Source organism: Drosophila suzukii, chromosome 3 (genome assembly GCF_043229965.1).
Source record: "Drosophila suzukii chromosome 3, CBGP_Dsuzu_IsoJpt1.0, whole genome shotgun sequence".
Classification (NCBI taxonomy): Eukaryota; Metazoa; Arthropoda; class Insecta; order Diptera; family Drosophilidae; genus Drosophila; species Drosophila suzukii.
In genome coordinates, this window is record NC_092082.1 from 72,036,590 (window position 1) to 72,055,233 (window position 18,644).

Sequence of the window (18,644 nt, forward strand, 5' to 3'; positions counted from 1 at the left end):
GCTTTCAAAATGGGGGATCCCCTGTTATTACCCGAAACTCCACCTCCCCCAGGAGTTCGATTCCCCCTTTTTGGGATGGACGTTGACGTTGCCAGCGGAGCCTTCTCCAGAACTTATTTACTTTGAGCCGGTTGCCCTGTGAGCAAGTGCATGTGGCAGGTGCAAAAGTGGCAAGAAAAGCGCACAAAGTGTGAAACTTAGGAGCTCTAAATCAGACTGACTAAATTGTAAATATAAAGCAAAGGAAAACCAGTGCAAAAAGGGAGAAGATTCCTATGAAAATATAAAATTAAACAAATAAACGATGTCAAAAAAAGAAATCAAATTAAATAAATTTTTAACTATTTAAAAAATATGAAAAAATAAAAACTAAAGTTAATAGTATTACATGAAAAAAAAACAAAACTTCAGAATTAAAATCAGCAACTAAACTTATAATAACCCATCATCAGGAAATATAGTAATATTTAAAACTTTTTAATCAGCGCAGTAAATAAAGTGTTAATATTGTAACTTTAACAGCAATATTAAAGCACCATCAAAAAACATTTCAACGAACTAAAACCTAACAAAATTAAGCAAATTAAAGTGCACAATCAAAAAGTGTGCTAAAAACAAGCTTGTTATTTATTTACTATGCTATTGCCTCATTCCTTGATTGATTCGCGCATGTGTTTTTGTGCTCAACAATTACAATTTGCCTTATTTAATTGGCCAAAGCCAGGGGCGTAGACCAAAACCCAGAAATGGATTCTCTTGGTGTGGGATTATGTAAGTACATTGGATGGCCAACACTTGCCCAAAGGCATTCACTAAGGATAATTACATTTATAGTAGAGGAGTAATGTGGTAGGTGATTTAATGAATTAAGTTTATACAAATGTAGGTTAGGGAAGTTTTAATTATTTCTTTCTGTTGGTTTTTTTATTCGTAAATTAAATTTTTGATTTTTAAAATAATATTTAATAAAGGTAACAGTACAAAAACAATCAAATGAGACATTGCTAAGATTCCTTTTTGAATTATAAAATTGCTTAGATCTTCAAAACTCCTTATAAAAAAATCAAATTTCGATTTTAAACCCCCTGCACTACAAAAACCAACTACACCCATGTGCCAATGTTATTTCCTAGAAGAATAAGAAATCCCCAAATATTGCCCCAAATGTATGCTGTACTCGAAATAAAAAGAAGCTTCCCCAAAGAAGGAAATCAAGATGGCCGCCCGGAAAAAATACGATATTGTACACAATAGACATCCGTTTATATGTATCTGCACACATCTATATTTATAAATGGAGATATATATTTTTCTGTTGGAGCTCCTGCTGCGTGGAGAACAAAGCGATGAGGAAATCAAAGTATGAAGAAATACCTGCGAAAAGTTTAATTTCATAGCAACGCCCCAGCGGAAGCAGCACGAGCCACCACCACAGCAGCAGCACCACCCCCACCATCGCACCACCACACCACCAGGGGGGGGGGGGGGGGGGGGAACAAAGGATCCTTGTCCTTAGAATAAGGGTGGATGTTGATTATGATGATGATGTTGATTCCTTATTGAATACCTGCTCTTTGATTGACGACATGCCTTGTTAAATCTGCCAATTTTCACTTTTCCCTTGCAGCATCCTCGAGGAGCAACTTAAAGAAGCTGAAAAACAAAACCTAAACACCGCCATTGCCTTAAATCTTGGAAACAAATATAAAGATATCAAGACCAAGATACAACGAGCTTACTCTAGTCGACGAATTTAGCATCGAAGGTTCCGAGCAGCCATTACCGCCCTGGATAATCAACTTTTTTGGAGTAGCGAATAACCCAAAACCCCTAACCAATGACCACACGCCTCGCCCCGCAGCGCCAGTTCATCATCTCGACGCGCTCCGCCATCGCGAATGCCACCGCTGCACCGGAGGACGACTCAGCGGAGGAGCACCAGCTGACCATCGAGGTGGAGAGCCCCACCAGCGGCACCGTTGCGGCCAGCACCACCAATAGCACCGCCTCGCCACCGCATGCCGAGCAGTTCGAGTTCTGCACGGAGGATGGAGTCGTGGTCTCGGCAACCCTGGAGGATGTCATGACACAGGTGGGTGCATCTAAAAATTAATCAGGAAAAACCGTACTTAAAATTAAGAATCTAATTAAATAATTCGAAAAACGTAGAGTAACCTCCTATTAAGAGAACCTGTCATAGGGATATTAGCTCTTAGTTATGTACCTACATATGTATGTATTTTATGTTCTCAAGAATTCGCGTTTTGATTTCTGTTTTTTAAATAATTTTTGTTTAATTGGATATATCATGTGGTAAATAGGGTTACTACCTCTTATTTATGTTATTACTTATTATATGTTCACAAGAATTCGCATTTTCTTTTTTTCTTTTTAAATAATTTTTGAATAATCTGACATATTATGTGGTATATTGGGATATTAGCTGTTATTTATGTAATTTTGTATTTTATGTTCACAAAAGTTCGCGATTTTACTTCTTTTTTTTTAATAAAGGAACATATAAGTCGTTTTTATAATACCTATTATAACAACTTAGCTATATCTGGTAATCAGTCTCATATTAACAGAGTATACCTTTAACCTAACTTTTACTTTATAGACTTGACTAACTGGAAACTCCATTGATTTATCAAGAAACATTTTTTTTAATTAAACAAATACCTTACCTTATCATCTTTCATTGATAAATAGGTAAAACTTCTACCCTTTTTGCAGAACTGCCAGCTCTTGCAGAAAAAACTAGACGACGACGACGAAGATTCGACGGGAGCAGGAACAACTGGTAACGACCAGCTGGAGGTGATCCGCGTCGTATTGCCAATGGACGCCGACGACTCGAGCAGCGATGCCCACCTCCATGGGCACGTGGTGAACAGCAGCAGCGACACCATCGGCACCATAACCACCACGGAGCCCAACGGCACCACCGTGACCCACTCGATACCCATCCACAGCATGGCCGACCTGGCCTCCATCAAGGATGGCGTGGATCTGGCCCAGCAGGTGGCCAATGGACAGGTGACCGTGGTGCAGGCCACAGAGGACGACGACGGAACGCCATTCATCACTGTGACGGGTGAGTCTCGGAAAATAAGTTATTGGGCACAAAAATATCAATGGATTGAAAGTTATAATTTTTAAAGTTTGATCCTTAAAGATGAAGATCATAGGATGTACCATCATAACATACTGAGGTTTATTTTTAATTTATCATGATATTTAAATTGATGCTATTATATGTTACTTTTTTTTAAACATTTAATGAAGATACAACACCCTATAGAAGTCCATTCCTAACTAAAATCATTAAATGGCCTTATATCAAGACTACAATTTACAAAATTACTAAATTTTAGTTTTAAATAACACTTTTTAGTATTCCTAGCCTGTTTCCCATAAAAACGTATTGTATCATTCTTACCTGGTTACAAATATTTTTTGTATAAAACCATAGTTGGATTGAGTTGAATAAAAATAATGATTTGACGAAAAATATTTGTAGCCTATAACTGGCTATTACTGGAAGTCGGAAGTAAAAAAAACCAACTTCAAAAATAATACGAGCTCTAGTTATTGTATAATTAGTTCTTACAAGTAAATATCCCTAGGCTAAGGAACACATACGGAAAATATACCCTTAATGGGAGGTGCAAGTTCTTAAAAAGATATCAATTAATAAAGCCTTAAAAGACCCTCATTTATCAGATTTCATACCGCTGCTTAGGGCCAAAATTCCATTATTGAAATATGTGCAAAATCTGATGGATTAAAATCAATCGCGATGGCACTTTGCTAATAAGCGAAAAAACTGCAAGTCCGCAAAAAACTGGAGTTATTCGCCTTACCGATTTATTCCAGTTGAGAGCGGAAAAAACCCCGCTTGCGAAAGGTCCTGAGCCGAAACAGAAACTCCTGATTCCGATTTCATGGGCGGCACTTGCAGTGGGCGGAAATAACAGCGGAAACCAGCAAACGGGAAACAACAAACAGCAAAAGTCGCGGCTTTGTAAACAAACATAATGACAGGATCAACATGTCCCAGGAGGAAGGATGAGGGTGGAGGGCAGGGATTCATCTGAACACAAGGACCAGCTTAAAATCCGGCGTATTTTAAACGTTTGCCTGATATCACAATTAAAGCGACTTAATTTGTAAAATGAAACGAGCGGTGGTACAAGGATGAATGAACGGATGGTTGGGTGGTTAGGCAGATGGATGGATGGATGGCACACACCCCGCGGAGGATAGAGAGATACAGATACTACCTGTCCAGGGACACACGACACGGATCCGTTCGAGCCACGTGCAAAACAAAAAGCAACAAAGTGCAGCTGGGATGTTGAGGCGATAGAGGACGACACACTGGGAGTGATACTTATAAATACGTATACCCCCTATCCATTGCACACATAATTATTATCATCCACTCGAGCGCCGCACAATGAATTAATCGAGATTACACTTCGCCGCGGAACTATCTACGTATCTCTATCTATCTCTATAACAAAATCGGACCTCGAAAAGGGTCGTTTGAATGTTTGCCATCGTACTTGATTTTATTAGCACAAATTACCACCACCAGGCCACGCAGGAGGGCAAACAACCGAATGGCAACATCGGGTAATCACAACAAATTGAGAGGGCTTCACACGGTGCGTGATCCCGATCCGAAGGCGGGGGGAGGGGGTTGCACAATGGGTGGGGGCGGCCCTTAGTGCTTAGTGCTCACGTGGATGAGTCGACGACTCGCTAATAACCGCCCGCTGTCAACTAATACCGTCGTCCTCGTAGAAGGGCTGACGAACATTATCACTGCGAGAAATCATAAAAGATGTACAACTCATCAAAAAATGTAGCACTTTCTTGAAGAGAAATACTTAATAGCCTCTTAAAACTTAGAAGATACATACATATATGTTTTTTTTTTTTACACTGAGCACCGTTTTCTTATATGCATGTTAAATTAAAAGTAAGTTTTAAGCCCAGAAAACCTAAAGAAATTTCGAGTTTAAAACCTTCTTTTAATTTAACATGCATACTATATAACGATCCTAAAGAGTACACAACAAATTTTGTTGATATGATCTTGATCTTAACTTAATGTAACAGGGTTTTACTCTCTCTCCATTTTTTTCAAACTTCAAAATTAAATTATTAAAATAATGTGTAGAAAGCTCATAAAGTAATTATTAGTGATTATTTTTTATACATATATCTAAAGCACATCCATACTTTTGAAACAAATATTAAAACTTTGTAAAGTGATTTGAATCTGATCAGAGCTTTGATGATTGATGGTTGTAAACTTTTATAAGAGAAACTATATTCATGAAATATTTAGTTAATCCTTAGTTTTATTGATAATGTCATTTTTAGTGCAATTTTTAAGTTCAAATTTTTTTTTAATTTTTGAAAACCGTTTTCCCGCAGTGCCCTGATTCCCAATCAAAACTGATGCGGAATCCCTTTCATATGTTGTGAGGAAGGGTATTAGAGCTTCGTTCCGGTTGTGGGTGTTTATCGCCTGGTTGGAGCGGGGTATGCCCACGTCATATTTCACCTTCCTCGAATATGTTGTATTGTATTTTTCAATTGATATGGATTTACTGGGTGCTCATCGAATCGGCGAGGCAGAAGACGACGAGCTTAACATTTAATAACGCCTGCAACTAAAAATAGAAAAATTCAACGCGGGAATCCGTACCAGTTGAAGTGGTTGGTTGGTCGGTGACTGCCAGGATGGCTAGGTGGACGAGGACGAGGATGTGGGTGGTGGTTGCCAAGTTCCTGGGTTTCTGCCATCTAGTTAGGGAACACTTGCATATGCTGGGCTTCTTTTAATTGTGCCAACAAAAAGCCATTTGTACTGGCTGGCAATCAAGATAATCGCAAATTTATTCGTCAAAGGCGAGTCGCAGTTCATAATTCTCGCAGAGTGCTATCTCGTTGTGGCAATCGCAGCAAGTGAAGCTCTACAAAGGACTCACCTCTGACCCAGCTGTGGACCGGGCCAATCCAGTTCCCCAGTCCCAGTCCAATCCCATTGAAGCTCATCCCCTGCCAGTGACCGGCTCACAAAAAGGTTAATTGTTTGTTGACGTTGTAGTAGATGCAGGATAAGCCAGCCAGCTACCCCCCACTCCCCCTTCATTTCGTCCTGCACTTGTCTGTTATCGTTATCCTGGCAATTTGTGCCCAATTTAGCTCCCAAGTTGCCCATGTGGAGTGGAGCTGGGAATTTGAACAAGTGGCGCACAGAAGTGGATAGTGCAATAAACCTTTTGAACTCAAAATATTGGCAAGACCATTCATGAGTCTGCTCTATCGTGATTGTTGAACTTTTCATTATGGGTTGGCAAATTGATCTTAAATTTAGATTAACTTTGCACAGACAATGGGCTTAATAGGGTCAATAGAAATTTTCAATCTGTTATTTCAAATTTGATGGGTAGGGCTTTTGATATTTTTGGGTAACAGGAAAGTTTAGAGTGTGTAACTATTATAAATATAAGATCAAGTTTTAAAAACAAAGTATTTATACAACGCTTACATTTTTCATAAAATATCTCCTTATCTCTCTTAAAGTTCTAAAACTAGTAAATGAAATAAATTTTTAAGGATATACAAAGTCCAACTAATTTGTAATTTATCCCAATTTTCGATTGTTAAAATTTTCAGAATAGAATCTAACAAATTTTTATAGAAACCTATATTCTTAAAATCATTAACTAAATTCCCAGTTGTTATTTACAAAAATTTTATAAAAAGTTAAACATTTTCCATTTGTTAATAAGATCTCAAAATGTATAGTGTTGTCCGCGCTGACTCAAAAATTGTACCACTATTTCATTAAATGGTTTTTAAAAGATATTCGAAGTCAACCATTTTTTCTGGTTTCTCCTATTTTCAAATATCCAGTTGAGCTGATTTTCTTCATCTCACTTTAAGTTTCAATCCGTTAGAGGTTGAATCTCGGTCCATTCCAAAGGCAATTACCAAAGCAAAACTGCTTTTGCGCTGAGACCAAAGTCATTGAGAGCCAAAATGTTTTGGCGAGAATGCGGTCCACTTGAACGAACCTCAAAAGATCCCTAGCCTGGCAATGGCAGAGTCGTCCTAAGCCCTCACAGCTTTAAGGGACAATTTGCATTGCAACCTGCCCCACCTGCGGGATTTTCACCCAACATCCATCACTTCCATCCACAAATTGCCGAGTTGGCCCCAAGGGGCACCTGTTAATATTTACAGTTTGCAGTGGCGTGTCAAAGGGAAAATTCTGGGGTCAGGGGGTTTACAGCCCGCAGGTCTGACCGCAGCAACTTCAGGGTCCACACACACACACACACACACAAGGACCTCCTCCCCAGTGCACAAAATTAATATCTGAAATATGTGGTGACCAGGAGGAAGTTGCCCAAAACAAAAAAAGTAGAGAAAAAAGCAAGATAAGAAATACTGGCCTGACCACGGGGGAGCAAAATGGAAAAATTCCACGCATGGCATGCCATTCCGGCTGCTTTCCCAGCTCCACAACCACTCTTCCCAGGACGAACCACTCAAAGCACCATCGCATCATCATCCCTGCACCACCAGCACACCCGCCATACGCCACCCACACCTCCCACACTTCATCATCGGCCATGGAAACTCCCACATCGCCATCCCAATGCCGAAGGGATGGCAGCAAGCGATTTGGTTGGCCAGGATACAACCCTCAGCATCCTGATCCCAGGGGTTGTTCGGCGGGCGTGCGAGCGAGAGGGCCAGATGGTGGAAGCGAGACAGAGAGGCTGCCTAGCAACCGGTGAGGAGTGGGATTGGCCAGGCGGCCAGGTTGCCTTGACGCCGTCGTCCTGTTGCCATCCCGCTCGCATGGCCAGCATCCCAGGAGCACTCCCTGACCCACCACGACCACCACTTGTGCAGATCCCAGAAAATGCGACTTTGAGCCCGGAATTAGCCAGCACACCGCTTGAAATTGGGCGGAGAGAAAGGGGCGCTGGGTGGGTGGATGGAAAAAAAGGTGCCACCTCGAGGGTCTGGGTTGGATTACCCGCTACGGGCATACGGATCATAATAGCAACCACCCACCCGGCAACCACCCAGCCACCCAACCACCCAACCGCCGAGGCAGCAGCCGCCGCCGCCGTTGTTGTAATTTAATTCGTTGCTGCGCCGCCGTCGTCGTCGTGAGTTCGCCATCATCATTATTTTCGGAGGCATATTGCTAGGATAACATTTGATTTTGGATTCAGTTGTAATTCTACCGTTCGCAGGCACTGGTTGCTCCGTTTCCACGCCATCCAGCATCCAGCATCCAGTATCCATCCGGCCATCGCAACCCAGGCACCCGCCGCACAAATACAAATACCACCCACCGTCGAAAGGAGAGTTCTGAATGGAGCGTTGCCTGGTCAAGGATTTCACTTTCGCTTTCTGAACCAGTTGGCCAGTTGCCCGAAGCAACCGGGCATCTTCTCCATTTACATCACAAAACTTCAACGACTTGGATTTGCATATTGCTGGAATTGGAAGTGTGGATCTTCGATTATAATCAATTAAATCTTGGGATTAAGATTTCTTACCATTGGAATAGTATCTTCAAAATTCATCACTTGAATACGGACATTCGGATTATGATATGGCATTTCCATCTTCGGATTAAAACTCTTATAAAGTACAATATTGGACTCATGTGCATGGAATGTTTTGATAATCGTTGGAACTTTGGATTGTAGTATTTTCGTATTGGATTCTTATTATTGGAACCACTGAAACATCATTTAACTGTGAACTTAGTTCCTGAATTTATGAACGAAAAATCTTTGTTAATGGATCGGCTAATAACCATTGAATGGATTTGAGAAGATTCTTATTATTGGAACCATTATAAAAGAAAATCTTTGTTGAGGATTTCATCATTATTATAAAAATATTGTTATTGGGACCCCAAAAAACTGTCCATCCCAAAAGTCGAAAATGTATTGGCTGGCAGAATCAAGTGAGAACTTTTTTAGACATCTCCAGCTTAAGGTGGATGAAATGCTATACGGAATCTTCTGAGAACCGCTAAGATATTCACCCGGAATAGGGACCAACCATTTCAGCAGCCTACGCTCCACTTCCGGCCAAACGAATGCATTCGCGGTACGGCTTTGACTGCCAGACGCGCCACCACCATCACCACCAACAGCAGCATCTCCAGCACCACCACCAGCAGCAGCAGCAGCAGCCGCACCACCACCACCACCATCCAGCGCCATCCTGCACCATCCCGCTGCAGTCGCCGCCAACGCCGCCAGTAATCAGCCCCACAACCGCTGCTGCCGTGGCCTACTCGAATCTCCTGGAGAAGTGCCGCTGCAAGCAATCCGTGGCCACCAATCCCGCTCCTGCACCACCGCCCGCCCAGCTCCAGTTGCAGCTGCACCACCACCATCATCACCATCACCACCAGACCTTTGTGGCCAGCGCCAGTGCAACTAGCTACAGTAACTGCTCGGGGATTGGCTTGGGATCGAGATCGGGTTCGGGATCGGGAAGTGGAAGTGGAATTGGATCGGGCGGAGCAGGTGCATCCTCCTCGTCGGCAAACTCTTCTTGTGCCGCCGCAAGTAACATTTCGGGTGGATCCTCCAGCACCACCATGTACCACCATCACCATCGACGCCACAACAACTTGTCCTACTGCGGTGGTAAATATCTCCCTCATCTCCTCCTTGAATTCCATCGATTTCCATTCAAGCTTTGAACTTTGAATACGGTATCTGAAGCACCTGTTCGCCAGGATATGTGTTCGTGTTGGGATTGTTTGTGTGTGGCCAGGAAAGTGTCAAGTGTCCTTCGCCATTTGGGTGAACTGTATGGAGTGAATGGAAGGTTGGACGACTTGAGACTGTTGATTAAATCAAGAGTATTTATAGTTATATCGTTGTGTTCACAGTTTGCGGTTCAATTAGGTAAACTCTCTGGAATGAAAATGTTATGACTAGAAGTCGGATGAAATGTGTGTATTATGTTACAACGCTTTTGTTTGATACCATGATTTAAAATGGTATAAATTAGTTATGGCTTACACAAAAACCTAATAAGATTTTTGATGTGAATCCCTTTGCTAAAAAAAGCTTTAAAATATCCCCAACTATTTTTTAAATGAAGTTCAACAAATTTCCATGGACACTAAGATTTTTAAGAATTTAAGCGTAATAATTGTGTTGAGAATTATTTTAAAAAATAACGGTGCAAAAGGAACTGTTTTTGAATTATACTCAAGATTTATTTTTTAAGGAAACATTACCGTCGGGAAAACTTTGCTTAATTCATATCACCGACGGCTTATCTTTCCATGTACCCAGTTACTGTATATATAGTGGTACTAACAACTTCTCAAATATCGAAGATCTAAGATCTTTACTTATAATTTTAAGTTCTTCTAATAATATACTTCTTAATCAATTCCACTTCAATTAACCTCAACATTACCGTTTTTCTTTCAGTTTCGGGCCAAGAGCAGAACTACCAAGTGCAATATGTGGACTCGGAGCTGTACCACAGCAACTCCAGCCAGACGCAAATGTAAGTGGACCACAAGCAGCCGGCTGAATGGATAAATACCCGGAGTTCGACCTTTATCTAACCCCACCGCCTTGCCAATTTCAGGACCTATCCGTTCTGCCCGGTGGGGGACTACCAGGGCAACGGTCAGACGGCCTACTACTCAACCACGGGCCAGTACGGAGCCACCTCGTCAGCCGGCGGCTCCTCGAACGGAGCCCACTCCACGACGCTGCCGTATTTGGTGCCCGTGGAGGAGGGCATCCTGCTCAATGGCTCCGCACACTCGCTGTCGCAGTCGCAGTCACAGTCGCAGTCGCATGGACGCGATTCGCCGCACAGCCTGACGGTGAGTAGCAGGGATTGGGAGCGGGATGCGGACCGGGTGAACGGAACTAATCGCCACTGGGTGCAGGAGGTCGCGTACATCCAGGAGGCGCAGAGCACGCCCCAGACGCCCACCTCGACGACCACGACCCACTCGGCCAGCGGCGGCAGCCTGGGAACGGGCGGCGGAGGCGCCTCCCCAGATTCCGACCAGAGTGCGCTCGGCAGCAGCAACAAGATTGCCTCGGCAACGGTGAGTACATCCCCATGGCTACCAGTCATCGCCCCCCGATGGACAGCATCCCCCAATAATGCACCCCCTATGTACATATCTCTCTCTCTCATTCAGATCAAGTGGCTGTCGCGCAACTACGAAACGGCGGACGGGGTGAGCCTGCCCAGGAGCACGCTGTACAACCATTACATGCAGCACTGCAGCGAGCACAAGCTGGAGCCCGTGAATGCCGCCAGCTTCGGCAAGCTGATACGTTCCGTGTTCTCCGGACTGCGCACACGTCGCCTGGGCACGCGCGGCAACTCCAAGTACCACTATTATGGCATCCGCATCAAGCCTGGCTCGCTGCTGAACAGCCAGTCCATGGACGACAAGCAGATGCTGACCGCCGGCTATGGGGGCCCGGGGGATGGCTCTGGATCCGGATCCGGTGGACCCGGCAGTGGGCCCATGGTCAGCGTGACCAGCAGCACAGCTGGACAACTGGGAGGTTCAAATGGACTCGGCGGTGGCCAAGGCCAGCGGCACGGCGGCACCAAGAAGCACACCTTCAAGCCGGAGACCTACGAGGCATGCATTCAGGTAGGGATGCCGATAATTTAATAAGAAAACTAAATTAAAACTTTAATTAATCGATTGATTGATTGAAATAAATATATTACGTAATTTAAAAAAATATGTTCCTTGTTAGATTAAAAATCTTTTTTCCTTAAGATATCTCACATCTTTTGAATTAAAAGACACGTTTCAATGCCATAAAGTAAATCTAGTTTGCCTGAAAACTGAAAATTACGTTTAGATTTTGATAGTATATTTTCAAAATTAAATATTGATTTTTAAATAAATGACAGTTAACGTGTGGTTTTAAAATTATGATAGAATAACCGCCATTTGTCTTTAAGTTATCTAAAATGTGAAAGATACGCGATTTATTTTTATTTTTTTGTATTAAAGGTTTACAAGTTTGAAAAGCCTTAAAACTAATTGGTTTTTAAAGTGAAAATTAAATCTAGATTTGTAAAATATATTTTCAAAATGAAATATTAATTTTTGACATAAAAAAAGGTATAAGTAAGGTTTCAAAAGAGTGAAAGAATGATTTCTATTTGTCTTAATGTTCCTTCCTTAAACCGTACAGATTTTTTAAATAGACATCTGAAACCGATACCATATATTGATTGATTTTTTCTCTTTTCGTCCCCAGTACATTGGCGATGGCACCAGTGCCCTGCCCTCGTTTCCGGCCATCGAGTTGAACCACAGTTTCAACAGCGAACTGACTTTGGAGGACGTGGACACATTCCGGGCCCTCTACCGCGAGCACTGCGAGTCCTTCCTGGACGCCGTGCTCAACCTGGAGTTCAACACCGTGGAGTTCCTGCTCCGGGACTTCTGGCGGGCCAGCGACAACAACAACCTGGACGAGTGCGAGGAGGAGAAGTACTTGAGCAAGACGAAGCTGTATCTGTTGTGCCACTGCGCAGAAGTGCAGAAGTTCGTGCGAGAGGTGGGTGGACCGGATTGGTAGCCAATGGTAGCCGGGGGTCAGACTCCGGGGGCCATTCTATTCCGGGTTTCGAAAACTTTTACAGGTTTCATTCAGAAACGAAAGCCATTTTAGAGAAATTGTCACAAAAGCTAAAATTTATTTTGAATGAATTTATTTACAAATTATAACTACTTCTCATGCTCAAGGTTTCTTTTTTTACATTTTTACTCTAACATTTTTTTTAACTTTTCATACTTAAAATATAAAGCCTTACTATTTTTTCCTTTAACAAACTTAAATTGAATTGGGAAACATTTTCAGAAATTATAATATTAAAGCTAACTAAAAGTTCCTAACTATAGATCCCATAACTTTAATCTTTCAAAATGTTTTCCTCCAATAAAGTTTTAATTTATTGTGTTTATTCCCTGACCAGGTGGACTACCAGTTCTACCAGAACACCGTTGATGTCATCATACCGGATGTGCTCCGCTCCATACCGAACGCCCTGACCCAGGCCATCCGCAACTTTGCCAAGAACCTGGAGATCTGGCTGTGCGAGAGCATGCTGGGCGTGCCGGAGCAACTGGCCCAAATCAAGACCAGTGCCGTCTCAGCCTTCTGCCAAACGCTGCGGCGCTACACTTCGTTGAATCACCTGGCCCAGGCCGCTCGAGCCGTGCTCCAGAATGGCGCTCAGATCTCCCAAATGCTCAGCGATCTCAATCGCGTGGATTTTCACAATGTTCAGGTGAGTTTCTGCTCATAGATCGTGATTATAATTTTACGATTGATGCTATCTTCTTACCAAATATTCCTTAAATATAACTAATTGACCCGTTTAACCCGCAGGAACAAGCCGCCTGGGTTAGTCAGTGTGCCCCCGCCGTAGTGCAGCGTTTGGAGAGCGACTTCAAGGCGGCGCTGCAGCAACAGAGCTCCCTGGAGCAGTGGGCCACATGGCTGCAACTGGTGGTGGAGTCGGCCATGGAGGAGTACAACGGAAAGCCAACCTATGCCAGGGCAGCCCGTCAGTTTCTGCTAAAGTGGAGCTTCTACAGCTCGATGATCATTCGGGACCTGACCCTGCGATCCGCCTCCAGTTTCGGCAGCTTCCATCTCATTCGTCTGCTGTTCGATGAGTACATGTTCTACCTGGTGGAGCACAAGATTGCCGAGGCCCAAGACAAAACAGCCATTGCGGTTATCTGTGAAAGGATGGTAATTAAACAGAAGCCATTGTTGCTTAGATCATATTCAAAATACCTTTTAATTTTTATTTGCAGAAAAAGGACATGGACTTTGAGTTCGAGTGCCAGTTCGCCTACATCACCAGCGACACGGAGCAGCAGACGACGCCCAGCTCGGCCAGCAGTGGCGGCGACGTGGGCAACGAGGCCAAGCGACTGAAGCAGGAATGAGGCCCCGAGATCGGGATGTGGCTGCGGCTGCAGTGGCTGGCATTGAGCGGAGTACTCGTAGTGTATATGTAACCAGTAATCGTTGTCCCCATCAGTGTGCACCCCCAGCCCCTGTCGTCACCAGTCGTTCAGCTCTGCATTTACTAGTGGATCCGTGTTGTATATCCGTAACCGTACCGTATCCGTGTGCTAGTTTTTAGCCCTAAGTTCTCGCACCAGCAGCGTAGTCAGTCAAAATTTTAGTGGTTAGTTTTAGGCAGATTCCGAACTCATATGCAGTGAAGGCTCTCTTGGACGGTAGCATCCATTGTTTAATTTTTTCTAAGTATGCATGCCATGTATTTTTTAAAGGAGTTTGGAAAACAAAGTTATCTTCTTAGGGCACATTTTGATTAAATTTCATAAATATGGAATGAAAGATAATGTTAAATTTATTAAAATTAGATTCTCCCCATAAGAAATATTTTCTTGGTAAAAGCCATGTTAACCAAGTATTGTTTTTGTATGTACTATTACTATTAATACAAGTAATATTTTCAAGAAAATTATCCAACCGCCCAAGATAGCTTTAACTGGAATCTTTAGAGTATTGGACTGCCCCCGCATCGAAGTGAAGAGCCGTCCAGAAAGCAGGCAAGTTGAAAGCCAGCTCGGCAGCAGCGTCTGGCCTTGTCTGCCCTGATCTGTATTCGTAGGATACGCTTTAGTTTAAGTACATGTGCATTAATAATTGTAATCAACTGTCTACTATAACGATGGGTTCGGCGGTGGCATCAGTTTTGTCTGGTTTCAACAAACGATCTTGTATATCATAGCGCACGGCGCACTCCACACCCCACACACATAGTCTTAACACCCACACGCGCACTCAGAGGATTTAGTCAGGGGGGTCAATAGGTTATAGCGATGGAACACAGCTCACAACGAACAGCTTGCTCAAATTGAAAAGGAACAACAGGCCTTAAATGTGCAAAGATCAACACTCAATTTTGAAACAATACAATTTACCATAACTAATATATATAAATATAAATGATATATATAAAGATACATAAATGTATATGTATATTTTAACTACAAGGAATCATTTTATTACGAAACATGTATTTTAACAGAGAGGCGCTCATCAGAGTATTTTATGCCATTTTGGGTAAGAGTACCAAGCAGCAAGCGAAACAGTTTTTTAAGTCAACTAACTAGCATTAGTCAACTGAATGGGGTTCGGTGTGCAGATCTGCATCGACACCCAATTGTCTAGTCCTAAAGCACACATCTGAACTATATGCTCCGTTCGGCACAAGAAATCGACGATAATAACTTGTATTCCCCTTGCGGGGAACTGGTTCTGCTCAAAATGCAAATGCTTAACTAGCATCTAAGTTCTATTGGTTGTTGAAAAATAAAAGTAAATCGAAAACTGAAAATTTTAAAATGTCAAAACTATTTATGTATGTGAAATAAAAACCGTCAAAGAAATAATAAAGCAGACTGTTTTATTGCCTAAATAATAATAATTCTAAGTATTTAATTTTCAGATTTAATTAAAGTCAAACGAAAAGCATAACCATTCACAGGAAGTGAGGACTTGGATTGGAAGAGAGTTATAGAGCAAAATATTATAAAAATATATAAAAATGAAAATAAAATTGATCGCACAAAACTGAAAACTTATATTCAATATTAAATGGATTTTGCAGATTACAAGCACTTATAGCAAGATTTCCCTAAAGTATCTGGGTACAAATTATTAATTCATGAATTTGGTATTAATAAAATACGCTGTAAAAAAAACGGGAATTAAAGAAAGTTTGGATCGTTGTACGGATTGTCAAGATCTGATAAATTAAGCAAATGCTTCGGTGGTTTTTCGGTGGCATGCAATAAAGATAACCGTTGTCCGGAAGCTCGATCACAATGTACTTCTCCTTGCCATGCTGGTGGGCCTAGCATCCTCAAACTCCTCCATCCCTGCTTCTTCTACGCTGATCCATTCGATGCATTCATCGTCTTCCCAAAACTCGGCAAAGTCGTACTCCATGTCAGGCGACTCCTCAGACACGACTATATTCCCATCAAGTATTTTGTCCTCAAAAGCATGTTTATCACCCAAACCAGTATCCATTATGTAACCAGAGTTTATGTGGTCAGGATCGAGATTGCTAATACTACCCATTGGAGTGGATAGCTTCTCGGAAGAGCCATTTTCTTCCGGTTTATTAACGCGTACCATGTCGTTGGCTTTGAATGTACAACTTGCCTTGTGTCCATAAAACGAGAGGGATCCGTGTGTCAAAAAACCACAATAGCATCCAAGGTCTAGCCTTTCCGGGTCGCATACGTGACTCGAGCAGCTTGAAGAAACTCTTTTTTTTCTACAAACACGACATTGATCTCGAGTAAGGGCCGGTAACTTCCATTCATTGTTTTTAATTTGGACCGCCAACTCCATTGAAGGTTTCAAGCAGTCGTCGTACTTAGTGGCCTGTGTTTCGGTGTTCGGACTTTCGGTAGCCGGGGAAGTTATAGTAGAACTTGGGTTTTTAGAGTCGGTGCGGCACGGTGTGGAGGACTTTAAAGAGGGTCCGAGAGGAAAAACATCATCATTTTGATCCATAAGATCATCAGGTTTTGGAGAGGCGTTGCGGGATGATGAAGTCATGTTGGAGATCAAACTGGATGACGACGATGAGCTGAAGGACGTCGAAGAACTGGATGATAATGTTCTCTCTTTCCGCTTTACTTCCATTTCGGCTATTTTTAAAAGCGCTTTTTCAAACTGCAGCTCATTCTTCTTTTCTTTAAGAGCCAGCCTTTTCTTTTTATAGTCGATTATTCGTTGTTTTAAATAAAATCTCAAATAGGACTTCTAAAAAATACAAAATAAACATATGTATATATAATAAATAACTAAAGTTTGTAATTTACTTATTGTTAGCTGCGAGGATTTTTATAATAAAAAAAACTTTTATACAAAAGCACATGCGAATGGCTCTTCAATACACACACACACATCAGGGCTATAAGAATGACATCCCAATCTTATCCACCTGTTTATCATACCTTTTTCGACTGGTTTTCCATGTTTCCTAGTTATATGCATATACTGGTATCGCCAATATTGGTTTAAAATGCAACAGAATGATGAAATTAATAAACAGTTCCGAGAATTATGATCTTTTTTTAACCATATTGTGAGTAACTTTCCAGCACTCAGATGTAATGGAGCTGCCAACTCCTTAAAATTACTTATGTCAAACCAAATTGTGTATTGCTCTTCAACACTGAAATGAAAGGGGGCTGCCAACTCCTTAAAATTACTTACATTGGGGGCATTCAAAGGCCATTTTCGGTTAAGTCCCGCCAAAATCAAATAATTATGGCAATTTAATGAAGAGATTAATTTGTGTGGGATAAACATTTTCAGTGCAATTTCATGGCCTATTAAAAGAAAGAATTACATAATTTATAACGTTGGAAACTGCTGGACAAAACCCTATTTAATTTCTCAGTTTCAGTTCTTTGTTTCTTAAACAATGAATGGTATTTTAACATAAGCATTCTGGATTTATGTACGCAGACTTCAGAGTTTAATTCAAAAGTCAAATAATTAAAATGTTTAGTGTCATTTTATTTTATTAATTTTTTTTTGGTTTCAATTTTGTTTTGTCAATTGATTTTCTAACAACTCTATACAAAAATTGTTCTTTATTAGCTTAATGATTTACATAGTTTTGCTTACGGATACATTTTTGTAATGCTATTTAGGTGCTAATATTACAACAAATAAATGCATGAATGTTGTTGGTTTGTAAATGGAATTGTTGAATGCGAAAGCTGAGTCGAAACATCAGATGAGAAAAGGATAATAACAAAAATGGTTATTCCATGAGCCATCCATGAGCTGGCTGTGTAAATGCTTTCTTTTACTTGCCCGTAACTTTGTACTATTTACTTCTGAGGCTTGATCATGTTTATTAGTCGGGTACGCTTCTTTCAAGTCTTATTGGTTTTCGGATCTTGTCGTTTCATTTGGAATTCGGGTTTGGCTTACAAATAATTTTACATACATTTCACTTACAGCTAAAACATAGTATACAAGTTTTTCTCTGCGTGTAAACTATTTACATTCCGAACCGGCTTACAAAATAACCGTATAATTAATTGACTGAACTTTCCGACAATAATTGTTGGTTTGCTGTCTTTTTCATATATATAGTACAATACATACAAAAGTTCTATAAAAATCCGCATTATAACTCGCATACGAATACTGGACCGGCAAGTATGTGTGATCAATTCTCTTTCAACTTTCTTAATCTTAAATTTAAGCTGAAAATGTTCGCAAATGCAAATTGTCACCAATGGGTGAAATAATCAACAAAAGGTGGAAATATAAACCTACTGTTCACATTTCGTTGTCAAAATAATCGTTGTGTTGCACATTAATATTATTCTACGACTACGCGTGGAATCATTTGTCATAAATGCATTGTCAAGTTTCTTATCAATTGAGGATGAAATTTCATTTGTCAGTAGGAGATCAAATCAAAAGGTAAAATTCAAGACGGGAAAAATAAGTATTAACATGCTAATGCTT

At 41.4% G+C, this 18,644-nt stretch overlaps 2 protein-coding genes across 7 annotated transcripts; one reads left to right on the top strand and one right to left on the bottom strand.

Moving 5' to 3' along the window:
• Nucleotides 1-1,631: 1,631 nt before the first annotated feature.
• On the top strand, nucleotides 1,632-15,121 carry Rfx (regulatory transcription factor Rfx). 6 transcript variants are annotated; one of them, XM_036817113.3, is made up of 10 exons: nucleotides 1,632-2,092; nucleotides 2,713-3,097; nucleotides 10,518-10,596; nucleotides 10,681-10,924; nucleotides 10,991-11,155; nucleotides 11,252-11,719; nucleotides 12,342-12,644; nucleotides 13,063-13,377; nucleotides 13,479-13,847; nucleotides 13,913-15,121. In XM_036817113.3, exons 1-10 carry the CDS (start codon nucleotides 1,838-1,840, stop codon nucleotides 14,045-14,047), a joined length of 2,718 nt encoding a protein of 905 aa, XP_036673008.3. In that variant the 5' UTR covers nucleotides 1,632-1,837; the 3' UTR covers nucleotides 14,048-15,121. The 6 variants fall into 6 exon arrangements, with proteins under 6 accessions (XP_036673008.3, XP_036673009.3, XP_036673006.3 ...); XM_036817114.3 differs by having other exon boundaries at nucleotides 2,737-3,097; XM_036817111.3 differs by having other exon boundaries at nucleotides 10,681-11,155.
• A 478-nt stretch (nucleotides 15,122-15,599) lies between these two features.
• On the bottom strand, nucleotides 15,600-17,300 carry LOC108020559 (uncharacterized). Its single transcript, XM_036817170.3, has 2 exons — nucleotides 17,108-17,300; nucleotides 15,600-16,913 (listed from the first exon to the last, which is right to left on the bottom strand). The coding sequence occupies exons 1-2, from the start codon at nucleotides 17,126-17,128 to the stop codon at nucleotides 15,957-15,959; spliced, it is 978 nt and encodes a 325-aa protein (XP_036673065.3). The 5' UTR covers nucleotides 17,129-17,300; the 3' UTR covers nucleotides 15,600-15,956.
• Between the last annotated feature and the right edge of the window lie 1,344 nt (nucleotides 17,301-18,644).